Genomic DNA, 21,502 nt, shown 5'->3' with positions numbered 1-21,502 from the left:
CGTGGGGACTGGGGACCTACCTGACGTGGGGACTGGGGACCTACCTGACGTGGGGACTGGGGACCTACCCGACGTGGGGACTGGGGACCTACCTGACGTGGGGACTGGGGACCTACCTGACGTGGGGACTGGGGACCTACCTGACGTGGGGACTGGGGACCTACCCGACGTGGGGACTGGGGACCTACCTGACGTGGGAGAATCATGGCGTCCTTGATGGCGTGAGTGAGCTGATCTGAGAGCTGGGTGTGGCGGGAGGTTGGCAGGTCCTCAGTAGGCAGCGGACGATCTGAAGGAGGCGGTGAAGGAGAGAGATGGGTTAGTGGTGCCTAAACTGTGTGGTGGTGGGTAGAAATTTTGGGGGTTGTTTGTGGTGGAGGTGGTTGTGGTTAGGAATTTTGGTGGTTGGGTTGTGGTGGTTGTGTGGCGGTTGTGGTTGTGTGAAGGAGATGGTTGTGTTGTGGTGATGATAATGGTAACGTCAATATATTCCTAACAATTTAACATACAGAGACCATAAGATAAAAACATTAACAGAAGATAATAAAGTAATATTTTTAGTACATCAACATAAACTAAACTATTTATTCTAAGACATAACACTGTATCCCGTCTTGCTGTGAGAGTCGAGAAGGTGGTGGTAGTGTCAAGGGGATTAGTAGATCTTTAGGTATTAGTTAAATGAAGACAAGTTTGTAGTTACTTAAAAAAAATATTAATACTATTTTTTTAATTTACTGAGAAAGAGAACAGACCTAACCTAATCGAATCCAACCCTAACTTAACTGTAAGCTAACCCAACCCTAATCTAACCAAAACTAACCTAATCCAACCCAACCTAACCTAATCCAACCCACCCTAACTTAAGCCAACCTTGACCCAACCCAAACCTAACCTAACCCATCCTAACCAAACTCAACCCAGCCTAATCTAACCCAACCGTAAAATAATCCAACCTAAACACAAGTCTAACGTAAATCATCAACTTAGCCTATACCTTAATCAACATAACCTAACCTAACCTAACCTAACCAAACCTAACCTAACCTAACCTAACCAAACCAAACCTAACCTAACCTAACCTAACCTAACCAAACCAAACCAAACCTAACCTAACCAAACCTTAACTTGGTCCTAACCCAACCTAACCCAACCCAAACACAAGTCTAACGTAAATCATCAACTTAGCCTATACCTTTTAATCAACATAACCCAACCGAACCAAACCAAACCCAACTCCAACCTAACCCAACCCAACCTAACCCAACCTAACCAAACCAAACCTAACTCAACCTAACCAAACCAAACCAAACCTAACCTAACCTAAACCAAACCAAACCTAACCTAACTTAACCTCGCTAAACATAACCCCACCCTCGCCCAAATGTTCTCTCCTTCCTTCCTACTCCCTCACTTCTGTCTACCTTTGCTCGCCTCATTAATATCCTCATGCCCCCTTTGCCTTTGCCTCTGATCATCAAATTCAAACACCCCCCTTCTTCCTCCTCCCTCCCCTGATTCTTCCCAAACATCCTGATTCTTCCCCAAACACCTCCCTTGATTCTTCCCAAACACCCTCCTCCCCTTCGTCCCTCTGTTCTTCACCCAAACACTTCTGATTCTCTCTAAACACTTCTGATTCTCTTCTCCAAACACCCTCCTCCCTCTTTCTCGTCCCTCTTGTTCTCACCCAAACACCCCCTTCCTCCCTCCCTCCCCTGATTCTTCCCCAAACACCTCCCTCCCTCTTCTCTCTGTCCCTCTCTTTGTTCTCACTCCAAACACTCCTCCCCCTCCCCTGATTCTCTCCCCAAACACCTCCCTCCCTCTTCTCGTCCCTCTTGTTCTCTCAACTAAAACACACCCCCTCCCCTCGCCCTCGCCTCACCCCCTCTGGCCCCCCACTTACTCAGTATGGACATCTGCAGGGAGTAGGAGAGGTGAGCGATGGCCTGGCTGAGGGCCCCGTGGTGTCTGCTGAACAGGCTCCTCTCTGCAACATGCAACACCAACATGCACATCAACATCAACATGCACGTCAACATCAACATGCACGTCAACATCAACATGCACGGCAATATCATTAATAAACACATCGACGTCAGCATTTAATGAGCACGTCAGCAGCAACAGAAACGTCAGCCACATGCATCGTACCCAACATCCAGGGGAAGAAATGTTCTCTGTAAGGGTAACATTCGCTGACAACATTCTCTCACACGCTACAACATGCAAAACATTCAACCTCACCTGTAAACAAAATAATCAACGAGTAATATACCTGTAAACTGAGGCACAGGTTGAGTAAGCAATTGAGATGAACATTTGTAATCGAGAACACAAACCGGATTTAATAATTCAAGTCACCATTGTCAAGGTCACATAAACAAGAAAGTCTGAATCTGAAGACAAAGGATTTAGGCGGAAGAGGAGGAATGGGGATGAGAGGAAGAGGGGGAGGAATGGGGATGGGGAATGGGAATGAGAGGAAGAGGGGGAGGACTGAGGATGGGAGGGGGAAAGGGGAGGAACGGAGAAGACGGAAGGAAGAGGAGGGGTGACGAGAGGAGGAAGAGGGGGTGATAGGGAGGACAAGGGGAGACAGAAGGAAGGGGAGGGTAGGAGAGGAGGGGGAGAGAGGAGACACCTCACCTTGGCAACCAATTATCGGGTGGACAAAACCTGGTTACTTAGGGGGGAGGAGGTGGCAGCCACGCCCACCATGAAACATATCCAGGTGCTCACACACACACACACACACACACACACACACACACACACACATCCTGTTACATCCGGACGCTTACTTGGTTAGCTCAACCTCAGCAAGAGAGTAACATATTCATGATAGGGGTAGGGTAGGTAGGGGTAGGGTAGGGGTAGGGTAGGTAGGTAGGGTAGGGTAGGGGTAGGGTAGGTAGGGTAGGGTAGGTTAGGTTAGGTTAGATTGCTAGACTAAAATAAAGACTAGGATTAGGTTAGGAGGGTAAAGATTAGAGATTAGAACAGAATCATTACATCAACGAGCATCATTATAAAACAAAAACAAAATCGTCGACGCAAAATAACAATCAACAAACAAGACTCGAATAAACCTGAATAGAAACAAAAACAGAATTAGGTTTGTCACTACGCGCATGTGGCAGGGTAATCCTCCCCCCTCTCCTCCACCACTCTTCCTCCACCATCTACACTCCCCCTCCTCCTCCCTTCCTCACTGATCACCCCCTCCCCCACATCAAGGAGGCTCACGATGACCAGGAGTGGTGGTAGATGAGCAGACGAAATAGCAAGTCTAGCAGCAGACAGCAGAAATAGGGCAAATGAACAAAGAAGAAAGCAGATGTAGACCTTGTAGAAGAGTGATAGCAGATGTAGACCTTGTAGCAGAGCAGATACAGATGTAGGCCTTGTAGAAGAGCAGATAAGCAGATGTAGACCTTGCAGAAGAGCAGATACAGATGAGGCCTTTGTAGAAGAGCAGATACAGATGTAGACCTGTAGTATTACAGATACAGATGTAGACCTTGTAGAAGAGCAGATAAGCAGATGTAGACCTTGTAGAAGAGCAGATAAGCAGATGTAGGCCTTGTAGCAGAGTAGATTTAAAAAAAAGTAGGCGTAATGGCACAGCAGACGAGCAGATGCATGTCTAGTGGATGTTGTAGCAGAGCAGACAGACAGACAAACGGTAGCAGGAGTAAACAAAACAAAGAGGAACAGTAAACAAACGAATGGTAATAACAGGAGACAAATAAGTGGCATAAGCAGACAACCATAAGCAGAAACAAAGCAGATAATTGGTAACAGTAGGCAGACAAAAATCAACAACAAAAAGCAGAAACACAGGAGACAAACATTATCAGACAAATAAAGTACCGGGTAACAAAAGCAGACATACAGTTAGCAGGTAGCAGACAACAAACAAAAATAAAGCAGACAAAGAATAAAAGCATATACACCATCACCACTATTACCAAGCAGACGAATTACTGTACACACACACACACACAAGCAGTTAGAGACAGACAAAAACAGAAGAACCAAAACAGTACCACCCATAGGAGAGAGAAAAGCAGCAGCAGCGGCGGCGGCGGCAGCGGCAGCAGAAGGGGAGACAGCAGAAGTAGAGGCTGCAGCAACACCCCCTTCTTCCTGGTCCTCGTGACAGAAACAGTAATAGTAAAGTAGTAGATCCCACTTGGAGTTTTCCGAGATCTTGTCGAGGTCCAGTCGAGCAGCTTGTGAGAGAGAGAGAGAGAGAGAGAGAGAGAGAGAGAGAGAGAGAGAGAGAGAGAGAGAGAGAGAGAGAGAGAGAGAGAGAGAGAGAGAGAGAGAGAGAGAGAGAGATTTGGTTAGTTGGTATAAGAGACATACTTGGTTAGTTATTGCGAGAGAGACTAGGTTAGTAACTACGAGAGACTACGTTAATTTAATACAAGTCATTATTAACTAGAGCAGCTTGTAAGAGAAAAAGACTTTGTTAGTTAAGTTACCACATCCATCCATTACCCCCTTCTCGCAACTCTTTAATACCGTGGTGGCTGGTGGGGGGTCGAACCTTGATCCTCAAACACATCAATAGAAGTGACCTAATCTCCTCCAGTATTCATCAAAGTCTTCCCTAAAAAAAAAAATAAATAAAAAAATACAATAATAGTAACCTGAGGAGGGAAGACGGGGAGGAATTCATCTTCATTCATCGGTCCACCGCCATCAAGTCTTACACAACATGGCGAGTAAAGGTCGATATATAGAAGGCCCCCGTAGGATGGTTCACTAAGGCTGATCCATGATAAGGACCTATTTTAAGAAGGACCTACGAGAAGGGCCCATTTTAAAGACGACCCACGATAAGAACTCATTTTAAGAAGGACCCACAAGAAGGACCTACGATAAGAACCCATTTTAAGGAGGACCCACGAGAAGGACCCATTTTAAAGAGGACCCACAAGAAGGACCCATTTAAGGACTCACAAGGAGGACCCACGATAAGAACTCATTTTAAGAAGGACCCACAAGAAGGACCTACGATAAGAACCCATTTTAAGGAGGACCCACGAGAAGGACCCATTTTAAAGAGGACCCTCGAGGACGACTCAGGGACGTAACCCGGAAAGTTTGTGGCCAAGTTTTGAGAGTGAGATAATTGAGGATCACAAGCGTGTTGCCTGGGCCCTTCCCTGCCAGGACCTGTGTGTGTGGTGAGGGACGTCCACACACACTCACACACTCTGAACACCACTCACCACAACCACTCATGACCACACACTGACACCATGACCACAACCACTCATGACCACACTCACCACACCACTCATGACCACACCACTCAGACCACAACCACCATGACCACAACTACCATGACCACACCACTCATGACCACACCACTCATGACACAACCACTCATGAACACACCACTCACACCACATGACCACACCCTCACGACCACAACTACTCACTGACTGACAACTACTATGAACCACCACTCATGACCACACCACTCCTGAACACACTACGACCACACTGACCACAACTACTCAGACCTCATGACCACCACCATGACCACACCACTCATGACCACACCATTATGACACACCGCTCATGACCACACCACTATGACCACAACCACTCCGACCACACCACTCAACACACCGCTCCTTGACCACAACTACTCATGACCACACCACTCCATACACCATTCATGACTACACCACTCCACCACACCACTCATGACCACAACCACTCATGAACACACCACTCATGACCACACCATTCATGACGCACACAACTACTGACCTCATGACCACACCACACATGACCACACCACTCACCACAACTACTCATGGACCACACCATTCATGACCACCACCACTCGACGACCACAACCACTCATGACCACACCACTACCACACCACATGACGACACAACTACTCATGACCACACCATTCATGACCACACAACTCATGACCACACCACTCATGACCACACCACTCATGACCACACCACTCATGACGACAACTACTCATGACCACAACTACTCATGACCACACCATTCGCCCACACCATCATGACGACCAGACGACAACTACTCGACCACACCATTCATGACCACACCATTCATGACCACACCATTCATGACCACACCACTCATAACCACACCTCATGGACCACATCCATTCATGACCACACCTATTCATTGACCACAACCACTCATGACCACACCATTCATGACCACACCACTCATGGCCACACCATTCATGACCATACTATACTCATGACCATACACTCTGACTAGACCACCACTATGCCACACCATTCATGACCCACAACTCCATCAGACCACACCACTCATGACCACACCATTCATGACCACACCATTCATGGCACACACAACTCATGACCACACCACATGGCCACCACACACCATTCATGACCACAACTACTCATGACCACACCATTCATGACCACACCATTCATGACCACAACTTCTCATGACCACAACTACTCATGACCACAACTACTCATGACCACACCACTCGACCACCCACTCATGACCACATCACTCCTGACCACAACCACTCATGGCCACACCACTCATGGCCACACCATTCATGGCCACACCATTCATGACCACACCATTCATGACCACACCATTCATGACCACAACCATTCATGACCACATCATGACCACATCACTCATGACCACAACCACTCATGACCACACCACTCATGGCCACACCACTCATGACCACAACCACTCATGACCACACCACTCATGGCCACACCACTCATGACCACAACCACTCATGACCACACCATTCGTGACCACACCTCAGATTCTCAAAGTTACAATATCAGTAAAACTTTAACATTAATATCATAAATCTTTGTGGAATAATAGATAGAGTGAGCCGCCCCACACTCGTCCGCTACACCTGTCTGAAAAAAGTGATTAATTAAGACAGGTGAGAAACAGGGAGACAGGAGAGATGGTGATAAAAGAGAAATGGTTCACCTGATGATTAACCCACCTCTACCTTATTTCACCTGGTGATTAAACAACACCCAACTCTACCGGACGGGGTTAGGTTAGGTTAGGTTAGGTTAAGCAAACAGAGACGATGTTCCTCTACTAATGTTACGTAGGAATGTTACTTTTAGGACAGAGGTCATCTAGAAATGTTACTTTAAGCACAAAACCACTTTAGATATGTTACTTTAAGTGAGTAGAGAGGGTGGACCATGGAGACAGAGGGTGGGCCATGGGTAGTGAGAGTGGGCGGTAGATACATACGGTGGGGCTGGGTGGTGGAGGGGGCGGCGGTGACCTGGTCGAGGGGGCCGCCTACCTGGGACTCCACCAAGGCCTCTATGTGGGAGCGAACACTATCCTCCACTTGTCTCAGGTGTGCTGGTGGACGACATACAGGTGAACAGTTAATTAGTAGATGATGAACAGGTGAATGGCGACACATGTGAGCAGTTAATTAGTAAATGATGGACAGGTGAAAATTAATTAGATGATGAAAAGGTGAGGGCACAGGTGAACAGGTAATTAGTAATGAGTCATGAGGTAACAGTTGGGGCAGTATAACAGGCTTTAAGAATGACTGACACAGCTGACATGTTCCTATGATAACTTATTATGTACACGGATTATGTTGTTATTATTACCAGATAGAGTATTATCATCATACTGTGTGAAGTACTAATAAGAGTTCATTAAGACATACTCACCATCATCAGGGGTCTTGGGAGTGGTGGTGGCCGCATGCGTGGTAGACTGCGGCTGCTGGGTAGAGCACACGCCGCACACGTAGGTTTGGGCAGCGGTACTCCACGGGGCGCACTTGCGGCACACGGGTAGGCCACAGCCGCCGCCGCACTGCACCCGCTTGTTGAAGAAGATGGAGAAGGCTTGGCCGCACCTACCGCACCCTCCCTTGGTGCCGCCGCCGCCTGCGACCACCCCTGCGCCAGACGACGCTACGCTGCTACTGGCGGAGAGAGTGAGGCTGTGGTGAGAGGTGGCTGTGGTGAGAGGTGGCTGTGGTGAGAGGTGGCTGTGGTGAGGGGTGGCTGTGGTGAGGGATGATTGTGGTGAGGGATGATTGTGGTGAGAGGTGGCTGTGGTGAGGGTGGTGGTGAGAGGTGGCTGTGGTGAGAGGTGGCTGTGGTGAGGTGGCTGTGGTGAGGTATGGTGGCTGTGGTGGCTGTGTGCTGTGGTGAGGTGGCTTGGTGTGGCTGTAGTGGGCTGTCTGTGGTGAGTAGCTGTCACGCCATCAGTAAACACCCTCCCTGGCCACACACACAATAAACCTCAAGAAACACAACAGATATTTGTAAACACAGAGATTGACATACAATAACAGCATACCCCCCACCTTATCGGACCTGCTGCATACCCCCCACCTTATCGGACCTTGTCTTAGCATACCCCCACCTTATCCGGACCTACTGTATCTTAGCATACCCCACCTTATCGGACCTATCAATCACCTATCTTAGACCTATCTTAGGACCTATATCTTAGCATACCCCACCTATCGGACCTACTGTATCTTAGCATACCCCCACCCTCGGACCTACTGTATCTTAGCATACCCCCCCTTATCGACCCATCTTAGCATACACCTTATCGGACCTACTGTCTTAGCATACCCCACCTTATCGGACCTACTGTATCTTAGCATACCCCCACCTTATCAGACCCCATCTTAGCATACCCCACCCACCCTTATCGGACCTACTGTATCTTAGCATACCCCCACCTTATCCAGGACCTTATCCAGACCTTATCGCATACCCCCCACCTTATCGGACCTACATATCTTGCATACCCCCCACCTTATCCGACCTATCTTAGCATACCCCCACCTTATCGGACCTACTATTAGCATACCCCCACCTTATCGACCCAACATCTTAGACCTATACCCCCCACCTTATCCCACTATCAGACCTTCTTAGCATACCCCCCACCTTATCGGACCTATCTTAGCATACCCCCCCTTATCGGACCTATACCCCACCTTATCAGACCTATCTTAGCATACCCCCACCTTATCGGACGGACCTTCTTGCATACCCCCACCTTATCAGACCTATCTTAGCATACCTTATCGGACCTACTGTATCTTAGCATACCCCCACCTTATCGGACCTATCTTGGGACCTACTACCATCCCCCACCTTATCGGACCTATCTTGGCATACCCCCACTTTCTGTACCCCCCACCTTATCGGACCTATCTTACATACCCCCACCTTATCGGACCCACTGTATCTTCCAGCCACTTATCCCCCCACCCATCGGACCTACTGTATCTAGCATACCCCCACCTTATCGGACCTATCTTAGCATTACCCCCACCTTATCGGACCGACTGTATCTTAGCATACCCCACCTTATCGGACCTATCTTAGCATACCCCACCTTATCGGACCTATCTTAGCATACCCCCACCTTATCGGACCTACTGTATTAGCATACCCCCACCTTATCGGACCTATCTTAGCATACTCCCCACCTTATCGGACCTAATATCTTAGCATACCCCCACCTTATCGGACCAATCTTAGCATACCCCACCTTATCGGACCTATCTTAGCATACCACCCCCCACCTTAACGGACCTAATATCTTAGCATACGCCCCACCTTATCGGACCTATCTTAGCATACCCACCTTATCCGGACCTATCTTAGCATACCCCACCTTATCGGACCTATCTTAGCATACTTCCACCTCTATCGGACCCTTTAGCATACCCCCACCTTATCGAACTTATCTTAGCATACTCTCCACCTTATCGGACCACATCTTAGCCATATTCCCACCTTATCGGACCTATCTTAGCTTGGACCTATCTTAGCCCCCCACCTTATCGGACCTATCTTAGCATACCCCCCACCTTATCGGACCTATCTTAGCATACTCTCCACCTTATCGGACTATCTTAGCATACCCCCACCTTATCGGACCCTATCTTAGCATACCCTCACCTTATCGGACCTATCTTAGCATACCCCCACCTTATCGGACCTATCTTAGCATACCCCACCTTATCGACCCCTATCTTAGCATACCCCCACCTTATCGGACCTATCCAGCATACCCCCCACCCTTATCGGACCTACTGTATCTTAGCATCCCCCACCACCTACTGTATCTCAGACCCACCTTATCGGACTATGCTACCCCCCACCTTATCGGACCTACTGTATCTTGCATACCCCCACCTTATCGGACCTATCTTAGCATACCCCCACCTTATCGGACCTACTGTATCATAAATTCTCCCCACCTTATCGACCTACTGTATCCCATTTAGCATATCCCCAATCGACCCTGCTATCTCAGGCCCCCCACCTTATCTGTATCTTAGCATACCCCCACCTTATCGGACCTATCTTAGTACACCCCACCTTATCGGACCTACTTAGCATACCCCCCACCTTATCGGACCAATCTTAGCATACCCCCACCTTATCGGACCTATCTTGCATACCCCCCACCTTAACGGACCTAATATCTTGTATACCGCCCACCTTATCGGACCTATCTTCGCATACCCCCCACCTTATCGGACCTATCTTATACCCCACCTTATCGGACCTATCTTGTATACTCTCCACCTTATCGGACCTATCTTAGCATGCCCCACCTTATCGAACTTATCTTAGCATACTCTCCACCTTATCGGACCCATCTTAGCACCCCACCTTATCGGACCTATCTTAGCATACCCCCCCACCTTATCGGACCTATCTTAGCATACCCCCCACCTTATCGGACCTATCTTAGATACCCCCCACCTTATCGGACCTATCTTAGCATACTCTCCACCTTATCAGACCTATCTTAGCATACCCCCACCTTATCGGACCTGTCTTAGCATACCCTCACCTTATCGGACCTTATCTTAGCATACTCTCCACCTTATCGGACCTATCTTAGCATACCCCCCACCTTATCGGACCTATCTTAGCATACCCCACACCTTATCGGACCTATCTTAGCATAACCCCCCCCACCTACTCGGACCTATCTTAGCATACTCTCCACCTTATCGAGGACCCATCTTAGCATACCCCACCTTATCGGACCTATCTTAGCATACCCCCACCTTATCGGACCTATCTTAGCATACCCCCCACCTTATCGGACCTATCTTAGCATACCCCCACCTTATCGGACCTATCTTAGCATACTCTCCACCTTATCAGACCTATCTTAGCATACCCCCACCTTATCGGACCTATCTTAGCATACCCTCCACCTTATCGGACCTATCTTAGCATACCCCCACCTTATCGGACCTATCTTAGCATACTCTCCACCTTATCAGTCCTATCTTAGCATACCCCACCTTATCGGACCTATCTTAGCATACTCTCCACCTTATCGGACCTATCTTAGCATACCCCCCACCTTATCGGACCTATCTTAGCATACCCCACACCTTATCGGACCTATCTTAGCATAACCCCCCCCACCTACTCGGACCTATCTTAGCACCTTACCGAACCTACTCTATTAGTGAACCTATCTTGAGAACACACCAGTTTAAGCGCTGCAAAATATAGATTCACTTAAGCGAGCGTCCTGGCACTCACCTCAATATAGCGAGCCTCTTAACCGGGTCTTACACACTAGAGCGGGTGAGTCTTTTATCGTGTTAGTGAATATCGGATTTCAGGACTATAGCTTGGTCGAGACGTGAGTGCCCATTACTACTCTGTCAGCGGTTCTTCCTTCCTGCTAGTGCAAGTGTTGGGTCAGCGAGGGCGGGGTGTGGGTGGGGAAGGGCGGGGTGTGGGTGGGGAAGGGCGGGGTGTGGGGGGGGAGGGGTTTGGGAGGGGAGGGGAGGTGGATCTTACAGTCCCCTGAGAATTGGGATAGTTAATATAGCCTGTTTCCGCTTTACAAACCCATGCATACTAAAATTGTCACAAGGCCTCTGTGTCTGGTGGTACTTGGCAACCTTTGTTTACCCATGTTAGAACACTCGGAGATATCTGGCAACTCTTCTTTCATAAAAAAAAATCATATATTTCAATACAAAAACAAATAAGGAATCAAATTAAAAGCTATTACAGAAAAATAAACAATATAAATAAATAAATAAAATACTGTTGGATACACCGTAATGTAATCAGTGAATCATTAATGCGAAATAATAACAGCAATCACATGAACTCTGGGTAATTGGATCGGTCGGTCGAGTCCTGGTTCACAGAGACTCGTAGGGTAAATATCTCTCGTAAGTGATGACGTCAGAATATATCTACTGTATAAATATATGAGAGGATCACCTGTAGAATCTCCTAACCTAACCTAGTCTAACCTAACCTAACCTAATCTATCCTACGCTTATCTATCCTAATCTTACCTATCCTAACCTAATATTAACCCAACATAACATAACACTAACCTAAACATAATTTAACCTAATACTAACTTAACCTAACCTCGACGGTCCAGCAGCTGATGTACTGTATGTAACACGGTAAAAAAAACCCAATACGGTTGTCTTAAAGGAAAGGAGGTTGTCTTGAAGGGGAAACAGCTTATCTTGAAGGAGTCAGAAACTAAAGTACTGTACGATGGTTTGTCTTGAGTCACACACACAGATGGAGTTGTCTTAACGTAAACACTGCACACACACACACACACACACACCTCCACTGACAGGCGCACATTGTCTTTAACGGCGCAAGAAGGGTGCGTCTTTAAAGAGGAGGATGAGAAGTAGGGTAAGATGGAGGAGGAGCAGGAAGAAGAGAAGGGGGAAGAGGAGAAAGAGAAGGGGGAGGAAGAAGAGAGGGAGGAAGAAAAAGAGGAGAAGAAGACAGAGGAGGAGAAGGAGGAGGAGGCTACGTCTTTAAGAAGAATGAATGAACTGGAAATTAGCCCCCAGCTTATCTCACCTTAATATTAACTTCCCTAACCTAAGCTAGGGTGGGTGTGGCTAATCTTCAGGTGATCCACAGAGAGGCAGGGAAGGGGACAGGTGGACTCATGTACACACAAACTTGCACGGGAGAGACAACTGTAAGACCCAACTCACCCCACCACGACCCCCCCCCCACCCTACCCCAACAGGCAACAGGAGGAGGAGAAGAATCACAATAACTAACATCAACAACAGAAGAAGAAGCAAACAGGAGCCAACAACGGAATCAACAGGAAAACCAACAATAGCAAAAAGTAGAAAGCGACAGGACCACTACCACCACTACCACCACCAGCAGCAGTAACGGCAGGAGGAGGAGGAGGGCGACGACGAGGGCCAGAGGGGGACACCACTCAGCTTTAACCCCGGGGCCTGTGATTCGCCTCAGGGCCGGGTGCTACTGCCGGTGGTGGCCACATGCTGACCTCCTCCTCATCCACACACCTTCCACTCGCGGTGGTTTATGACCTGGGGCCGTGGTCAGGCTGCAAAGGGTCGCCACACCTCACCTGAGAAACCAAGTGAACCAGCTGGCGTGGTAGGCTCTGAGCAGCACCAAGTCACAGCACGCACAGCACGAGCAGCACCGTCGACACCTCCCGCAGCAGCAGCAGTGGGCGGGGGCGGGCGTGCAGGCTCCAGATAGGGAGAATTTGAGCGTGGAGGAGAACTGGGAGGTTCCGAAATTGGGTAAGAGCACGGGGGTTTTAGACGTGGGCGAGGGCGTGAAGATCTTGAATGTAGAGGACTTAGACGTAAAGACTCTAGGAGTGGAACCTTTGGACGTGAAGGCTCCGGGAGTGGAACCTTTGGACGTGAAGGCTCCGGGAGTGGAGGACCTTTTCCGAGACGTGAAGGCTCCGGGAGGAACCTTGGACGTGAAGGTTCCCTGGAGGAGGACGAAGGCCTTTGGACGAGGTTCGGAGGAACCTTTGGACGAAGGCTCCGGGAGTGGAACATTTGGACGTGAAGGCACCAGGGGTGGACACTTTGGACGTGGAGGCTCCGGGAGTGGAACCTTTGGACGTGAAGGCTCCGGGAGTGGAACATTTGGACGTGAAGGCACCAGGGGTGGACACTTTGGACGTGGAGGCTCCGGGAGTGGAACCTTTGGACGTGAAGGCTCCGGGAGTGGAACATTTGGACGTGAAGGCTCCAGGGGTGGACCCTTTGGACGTGGAAGCTCCGGGAGTGGAACCTTTGGACGTGAAGGCTCCGGGAGTGGAACATTTGGACGTGAAGGCTCCAGGGGTGGACCCTTTGGACGTGGAGGCTCCGGGAGTGGAACCATTGGACGTGAAGGCTCCAGGAGTAGAATCTTTGGACGTGGAGGATCCAGGAGTAGAATCTTTGGACGTGGAGGATCCAAGCGTGGTACCTTTGGACGTGAAGGTTCCTAAAGATGAATCTCCAACCTCAGGATATCGGCGACGGTAGGCAGTAAGAGAAAGTAATGACGATGACGACGACCACCAGCAGGACGAGGATGTACACTTGGTGGAGGGCGACCCTTCAGGACGCCACAAGGAGGCCACCGACGTCCTCGTAGAGAGGGACAGGAGGCTTCGTCGTGGGAAGGAGAGGGAAGGGGGGGTCTTGGTAGGGGGACACAGGGGGGAGGACAGGTGGCCGCCCCTTGAAGGCATCACCACCTGGACAAACATGACGTACAAGCTTCCGTTGCTGTTCAAATTATTCAGTTATGTTTCGGTTACTCAAAAAATCATTTTTTTTTTGTGAGTTTCAGTTCCCAAAATAACTTCAGGTTTTTCTCAATAAATTTCTGATCCCAAACACAACATTATTCAGGTTTCACTCATCTCTAGGGTCTTAAATTCCACAACATAATCTCACTCCTTCAGTCAGTTCTTGGTGAAGACTCCCTCCTCTTTCTTCTTTCTCAAAAATGTCGCAGTTTTCCATTTTCTGAAGAACCTTTTGGCGTTTTCCTTGTAACAACTATAGGTATTGTTTCCGCCATGGTTTGTTTATTTAACTTAAGCATAAAATTCCAATCAATTTCACTGACACACACACACACACACACACACACACACGGAGGCCATTGGATTGTGGGAGTTACGTCAGGTAAATACACAGTGAGAAAACACCTTTACGTCTTTCAAGGTAAATCATTCCACCTCCTCCACCACTGTATCTCACTAGTACTATCTCTTCCCACATGACTGTGAGGGGCGGCACGTCGGTAATGAGGGGCAGCGAGGTTGTGGTGAGTGGCAGTACACGAAGGAGGGGGAGAAGGAGGCAGTGATCTGGACCAACCATCCTCACCCTACGAACACAACAACAACACCGTCGCTGTCGTTCGCTACTTGCTCGACCAAACACCCCACCCACCCCCACACACACACACACACCTGGCTTCATTAAATGCCCTTGAACACCTGTGCTACATTGGGCGTGAACACTTGTGTAACTGTGCTAAGGCTTATGTGACGTTCCACCCCCCCCCCCAAACATTCCCAAATTTAATAACTGACGTCCTTAATACACCTTACAGATATATAACGTCACGTATATGATAAGATAACATCTGTCTCCAGTCCAACAGAGAGAAAGAAAATGAGACAGAAAAAAAGCAGGAAGAGAGAGAGAGAGAGGAGAGAGAGAGAGAGAGAGAGAGAGAGAGAGAGAGAGGGAGAGAGAGAGAGAGAGAGAGAGAGAGAGAGAGAGAGAGAGAGAGAGAGAGAGAGAGAGAGAGAGAGAGAGAGAGAGAGAGAGAGAGAGAGAGAGAGAGAGAGAGAGGCAAAACACAGGAACATCAGGTATATCTTTGACTTTCATCCACTCCCCATCTCTCTAAAATCATTCTGAACAAAATCAACGATAACATCATCCTCAACAAATAGAACTGAGAGTCTGGTAACATAAACAAAGGGTTCGAGTCTTTGACAACATTCTGTAAACACAAGTGAGGGGCGTGTCTGTAATGTTACTCTTATGTACACAAGTATGTAGTTATATGTCAGATACAATATATCATGTACGTAACTGTGTATGTACGTGTTTATTTGAATTGATTTGTGTGTGTGTGTGTGTGTGTGTGTGTGTGTGTGTGTGTGTGTGTGTGTGTGTGTGAGTGAGTGTGTGTGTGTGTCTTTAGCCTTAATGTTAAGACTTGTAAACGATATTACGTTCTCATCGAACTAATTCACTGAACTCAGGAGAAAGGTTTCGTACTCAAGGGGTTAAGTCATCGTGTTCAAGGGGATAAACTTAAATCTCCTCACGTTGACTTAAAAGGTAACCCCCTCATTCTCACACCTGCACCCCCCCTCTTAACTATACCTGTATTCCCTACCCACCACACCTGTCTTCCTTTAATCCCTCCCCCAAACACACATGTGACCCTCAGGGGAATGGGTCAAGGCAGATGAACACACCTGTATAGCATGAATCACCTGCTCCATTAAGCATCTAACAGCTGACGAGTTGTTTACACACAAACTCGCGTGCACACAACCATCACAATAGGACGAAACGAATTAAAACAAAAACTGCAACACTACAACGCAAATTAGGATGAAAAAATATATAAACGACACGGCAGACAACTCTTAATATAAACAACCTCTGTATTAATATCACTAATACAAATAATACAACAGAAAGTTAACTACAACAACAACATTACCACAACACAAAAAAAAAAATTATATAAACACTATTTTTGGCGCGTAAAAATTCGATTCAATTTGACATCATTACCGAAGAGAATCAATATAAACAAAAACTTTGGCGCGTAAAATTTTCAATGCTATATGACGTCATAACAATAAACAATATAACCTCAGTTTTTGGCGCGTAAAACCAGACATTACATCACAACAAAACACAATAAACCCTGAAACTGGAGGAGGTTGAGACGCAGCGAAACTATGATGACCTTAGCCTTTGATAAACCCCAAAATCAATACGACCTTCCCCCACCTTGGATAATAATTTCATTTGTGCCTAAAAAAAATTAATCTCCCTCAAGTAGTTCCCAAAAAGTCGTCCGGATAACATGTGTTTTTGTTTTTTACTTAATATAGATTCCAGGTCACTATGCCAAGATCCGGACAATAATTCCCAGCTGGATACAAGGTCACTGAGCTTAAGTGGAAGGTCACACACGAGCTACAAAATATACAATACTACACACGAACGCTTTATGGGTCGAACGGTCTCTGTTCATACGTACTAAACCTGCCACGGATAATATAGAGATGGTCTAGACACGTTCCCGCCGTCCGTCCGCCCACCCACCACCCCGCCACCAGGCTCGGCGGGAACACCCAGTTAACGATAAATCATGGTTTGTGGCGCGCAAAATCCGATAAAAGCCGCCAGTTTTCCTGCATTCAAGCACAGCCTTCATACACAATACCTTCTGAAGCATTCGAGGGCAACCATGTTACCATAAACAATAATAAAACAGATAAAAACAAAAACGAAACTCCGATGTTTGCAAGTCAATGTCAAATATTCTTCCCCTCCCTCCCGTTACCTCTGACCTTGAGTCCTGCAATGTCAACAAATAAATTAACAAATATTGAAGTCTCCTCTTACAGTCGTGTCTACACTGCCAAAATATATAACGAAATTAAAAACAGTAACCAGTAATCTTGTGTCTTAAATCCTCCACTCCTGGACTGCCACGTTATCAGAAATCGATCAATTGCGTATCATTTCGGTCAATCAGTGTAGCTCATCGTTTCTGCTCAATATTGTGTGTTTTGATGACAATATACGAGAACCAATGATCCCCAGAATAAAGGATAAAAAAAAAAGAGTCGGGGTGTATTAAAGCAAGATATTTTACTCTTCAGGATATGATAAAATGGCCAAATACGAAACAAAAGACAAACTAACTCTCTCCTCCTCTATCCTCGGGAGATAAGAGACATAAATAACAGCGGGAATAGAATAAATAAAATGTTACCTCGTCAGCTGATTTGGCAGACGGACAACAACAAATACTCGAAGATGCGCGCGCTTTCCGGTATAAATAAACAAAGAGACGGCAACTGGCTGGTATGACGGCATTACTAACACATACAGTCATAGACGCTTCGAGAAATACACCAACACGAGACAAAAAATGTATATCGGTGAAGTTTAAAATTATAGAATAAATGTATATATTTTTTTAGTCAAATGCCCTTTCACTTTTAATGAATAGTAATAAGAATAAAATGATGTATAAATGTAGCAGTAACGTATAGACACTGACTAGGTATAGTACTTGTTTATTTAAAAAAAATATTCATCCACAACAACTACCACCAATACAAACATCATAACCACAACCAAACCAAACAATACAACCACACATACCACCACCAAAACAACCAATACACAACCACACCTACCACCATTAAAGCACTCAATCACAACAACTACAACCACCCACACCAGTACATGATCGTCCTCAACAAGAACACACGTCAGTTCAGGCAGGCAGGCAACCACCCACAATGACCTTGGCTGAACATTACCAAAGGAAACGACTCGACTCTCCCGAATAAAAGTAAGACTCAGGAAAGTGTTTTGTTGAGCACGTCGGTCGTTAAGTGCTAGAGACTGAGTTTACGCTCAAATTTCCAACTCAAGTCAGTTTTTCTTTTGTTGGTAGAGTGAAGATAATGTTTTTTTGTTAATGTATTTCCACAGTTGAGAATAATAGTAAAGGATAATGTTATGATAGAGTAGCATTAACCAGTTCGGAAAAAAAATAAATACTTACGTGTGCTTTAACCGACTTGGAATTGTTATACAGTCTTCAGTTCTTGTATATATGTATTGACAAAAAAATAATGATCAATATCGACAAAAACAATAATAATAAAAGACCATATTTTTGCTTGATATACAGATGTAAATACCACCAAGGAGATACAACGGTAGTAAACATACACTGAATGATAATACCTTAAGTGTGAAACGATAATATGACAGGCGAGGTACGATACAATAACACAACGCCAGCTGTGTATCGCGGCGGTATCGAAAGTCTACGGACATTTACCCCCAGATTTCATTTCTTTTAATGGACTATAAAATGACCGACTGACTGACTGACACACACACACACACACACACACACAGGTATATCTTCTCATTACACGGGTTGAAGATTGACATGATAAAATTGTCTCTGAAACGTAACACAACTCTTACAACAGTATCGTGTCACTCTGAACCCCCCCAAAAAAATTACCACTTAAGACCTCAGAATAGTGGAGAGGCTGTTGGGTCATCACTTCTATAATCATAAAATACACAAAAAATTACTTGGTGTTATAATGATCGTTAAGTTTACATGTTGGCGTAAAAAATCTATAATTGACTGAGAGAGAATTAATGAAAGGGGTAATGGAGAGTTAACATGCACCTGCTTATCACCTTGATCATTAAGACTTAAGGTTATTGCGTAATGAACTAAGACAAATGACCTCGTTTTCCTCGTGTTGGGCGGAGAGGGGGAAGAAGGGGGGACGGGTGGATAGTGAGATCTACCGTCTTACCCATGGAGGAGGTGAGGGTCGAGGCTTGGTGGTGGCCTCTCGTGGTGGTGTTCCTGCTGGTGGGGAGGAGGAGACCCTGACGCCATCATGTAGCACCAACCGGAGGAAGACGGGAGGTGGGAGGGCCTCGACCATCAACCGGGAGAAGCAGGAGAGGTGGAAAGTGGTAACCAGTACAGCTCCCCGGCAGGAGGTGAGACAGAAGGACGTCCAGCATAAACCGGGAGGAGGAGGGATGGGAGGAGGCAAGGGGGAGGAGGGGGGAGGAGCTCAGGGGGTAGTGATGTTCCTCATAGTGGGACACTAGCTGGTGTCTGCTACTGCAGAAGTGGGTGGCCAGGGGCGCGGCCGACTGACGGTGGAGAAGTGTGCACACTGTGGCCCTCTGGTCGTCATCTTCGCTGTACACACACTCCTACCGCTCTCACTCCTCCACATATGGCAGGCGGGGAAACACAGCCTCTGGCATTATCCGGGAGGGGAGGTCCCTGGGGAAGCTGGTGAGTGGCGAGGGTGAGAGATAAGTGATGAGAAATGGGGTGACGGTAGAGAGGCAGGCGTGGGTGAGAGGTGAGTGAGGGCGTGGAGGTAGGAGACAGTGAGAGGTGGGCGAGGCAGGACGTCACCACCGCCAACACCAATCAGCTGACCCTACGACGCCGCCGCCACCTCCACTAAACCTGTTGATGCCGCCCCTAACACCACGCCACGTTGTTTACACGCCTCACCAACCACCCAACCAACTCCTCCTCACACAACCAAACAACCAACGCAACACTTAACACTCTATGCTCACTTCCTGGGAGATGCCACAATCTTTCTCTTCACACACACACACACTTATGTCAACACTTCAATAACACTTAAAAGACACTCTTGATCTATTAACTATTGATCGATTCCTACGTTATTGTCTTCCCGACGACCATTACACAGCTACCCAGTACGTGGTGGGGGGGAGGGAGGTACGTGGGGAGGGTACACAGGGGAGTAATATCCGCTTCAATAACGTTTTTGTTGTGAGTCGTAACTAGGAGTACTTGCGGCCAGCGGCACCCCCGGCCTCCGTCGATATTCGGCCTCACGCTCCCTCACACACACACTCTCTCTCTCTCTCTCTCTCTCTCTCTTTCCTCTCTCTATTTTTCTCTCATCCCTTTATTCCTGTCGTATGTTTTACTCATTATCTCACACTACATTATCAGTCGTACACACTCTTTACTCCAGACCTCTTCCTCCTCCACCTCCTCCTCACCCACTCACTACATCCTCTCCTCGATCACTACTCTCCAAACTTTGAGACTATTTTTGTTACCCCATCACTCACTCCATAGGTCTCATCACATCACTGTCCTCATCACTTCCCACTCTCCCAACACCACACAACACGCCCCTCTCACACGCCCCACAGCGCTCCAACCACCGAAACGTCAGCAGCACCTCCTCGATCACTTCCTGCCGGGGGACTCCTTTACACGCTATCAATGAGTGTCGCACGAGGATGAGAGGAGAGTGAGAGGTGAGGCCAGACGCGAGTGAGGAGCCAGGAGCAGGGAGAGAGGGAGAGGCTGGATTTAGAGCCAGGGAGAGTGGCTGGCACGGCGGCTGAGGCAACACTGGGTGGCTCGCTCACTACAGCTGGCATCCATAGTGCCTGCCGGGGGAGGGAGGGGTGGGGTGGGGTGGGGTGGGAAAAATGAGGTAAGAGAAAGGAGGAAATGAAGGAGGAGAGGGAAGGAGGAGGAGCAGGGAGGCGGGGATGGGGAGTAGGAAAAGTAGAGGGAGGGGAAAGAAGGAGGAGGAAGAGGAGGGAAGGAAAGAGGAGGAGACGGGAAGGGGGAGGAGAGGGGAGAGAAGGGGGATGGAAAAGGAGAGGGAGGTAAGGGGAGTCTGGAAGTGGTAGAGGGAGAGGGAGGGAGGGAAGGGAAAGGGGAGGTAAGGGAGAGGGGGTAGAGAGAGGGGAGGTAAGGGGGAGAGGGAGGTAAGGAGAGAGGGGATAAGGAGAGAGGG

At 47.6% G+C, this 21,502-nt stretch overlaps 1 protein-coding gene across 11 annotated transcripts in view; it reads right to left on the bottom strand.

Moving 5' to 3' along the window:
- Positions 1-21,096, bottom strand: part of LOC121865492 — a 61,460-nt gene extending 40,364 nt beyond the window's left edge. For 6 of the 11 annotated variants that reach the window (XM_042364997.1, XM_042364990.1, XM_042364991.1 and 3 more), the window contains exons 1-5: positions 19,493-21,096; positions 7,741-8,000; positions 7,298-7,414; positions 4,056-4,241; positions 189-289 (exon numbers count right to left, since the gene is read on the bottom strand). In XM_042364997.1, the coding sequence (XP_042220931.1) occupies positions 189-289; positions 4,056-4,241; positions 7,298-7,414; positions 7,741-8,000; positions 19,493-19,581 (753 nt within the window). In that variant the 5' untranslated portion in view covers positions 19,582-21,096. Of the gene's footprint in view, positions 1-188; positions 290-1,909; positions 1,994-4,055; positions 4,242-7,297; positions 7,415-7,740; positions 8,001-19,492 lie in introns of all 11 variants that reach the window. The other 5 variants (XM_042364987.1, XM_042364988.1, XM_042364993.1 and 2 more) reach the window with 5 other exon arrangements.
- Positions 21,097-21,502: the final 406 nt, after the last annotated feature.

The sequence above is a fragment of the Homarus americanus genome, unplaced genomic scaffold (assembly GCF_018991925.1).
Source record: "Homarus americanus isolate GMGI-L3 unplaced genomic scaffold, GMGI_Hamer_2.0 scaffold25483, whole genome shotgun sequence".
NCBI lineage: Eukaryota > Metazoa > Arthropoda > Malacostraca > Decapoda > Nephropidae > Homarus > Homarus americanus.
The sequence above is the reverse complement of the archived record's forward strand: the minus strand, read 5'-3'. Positions and strand labels throughout refer to the sequence as shown.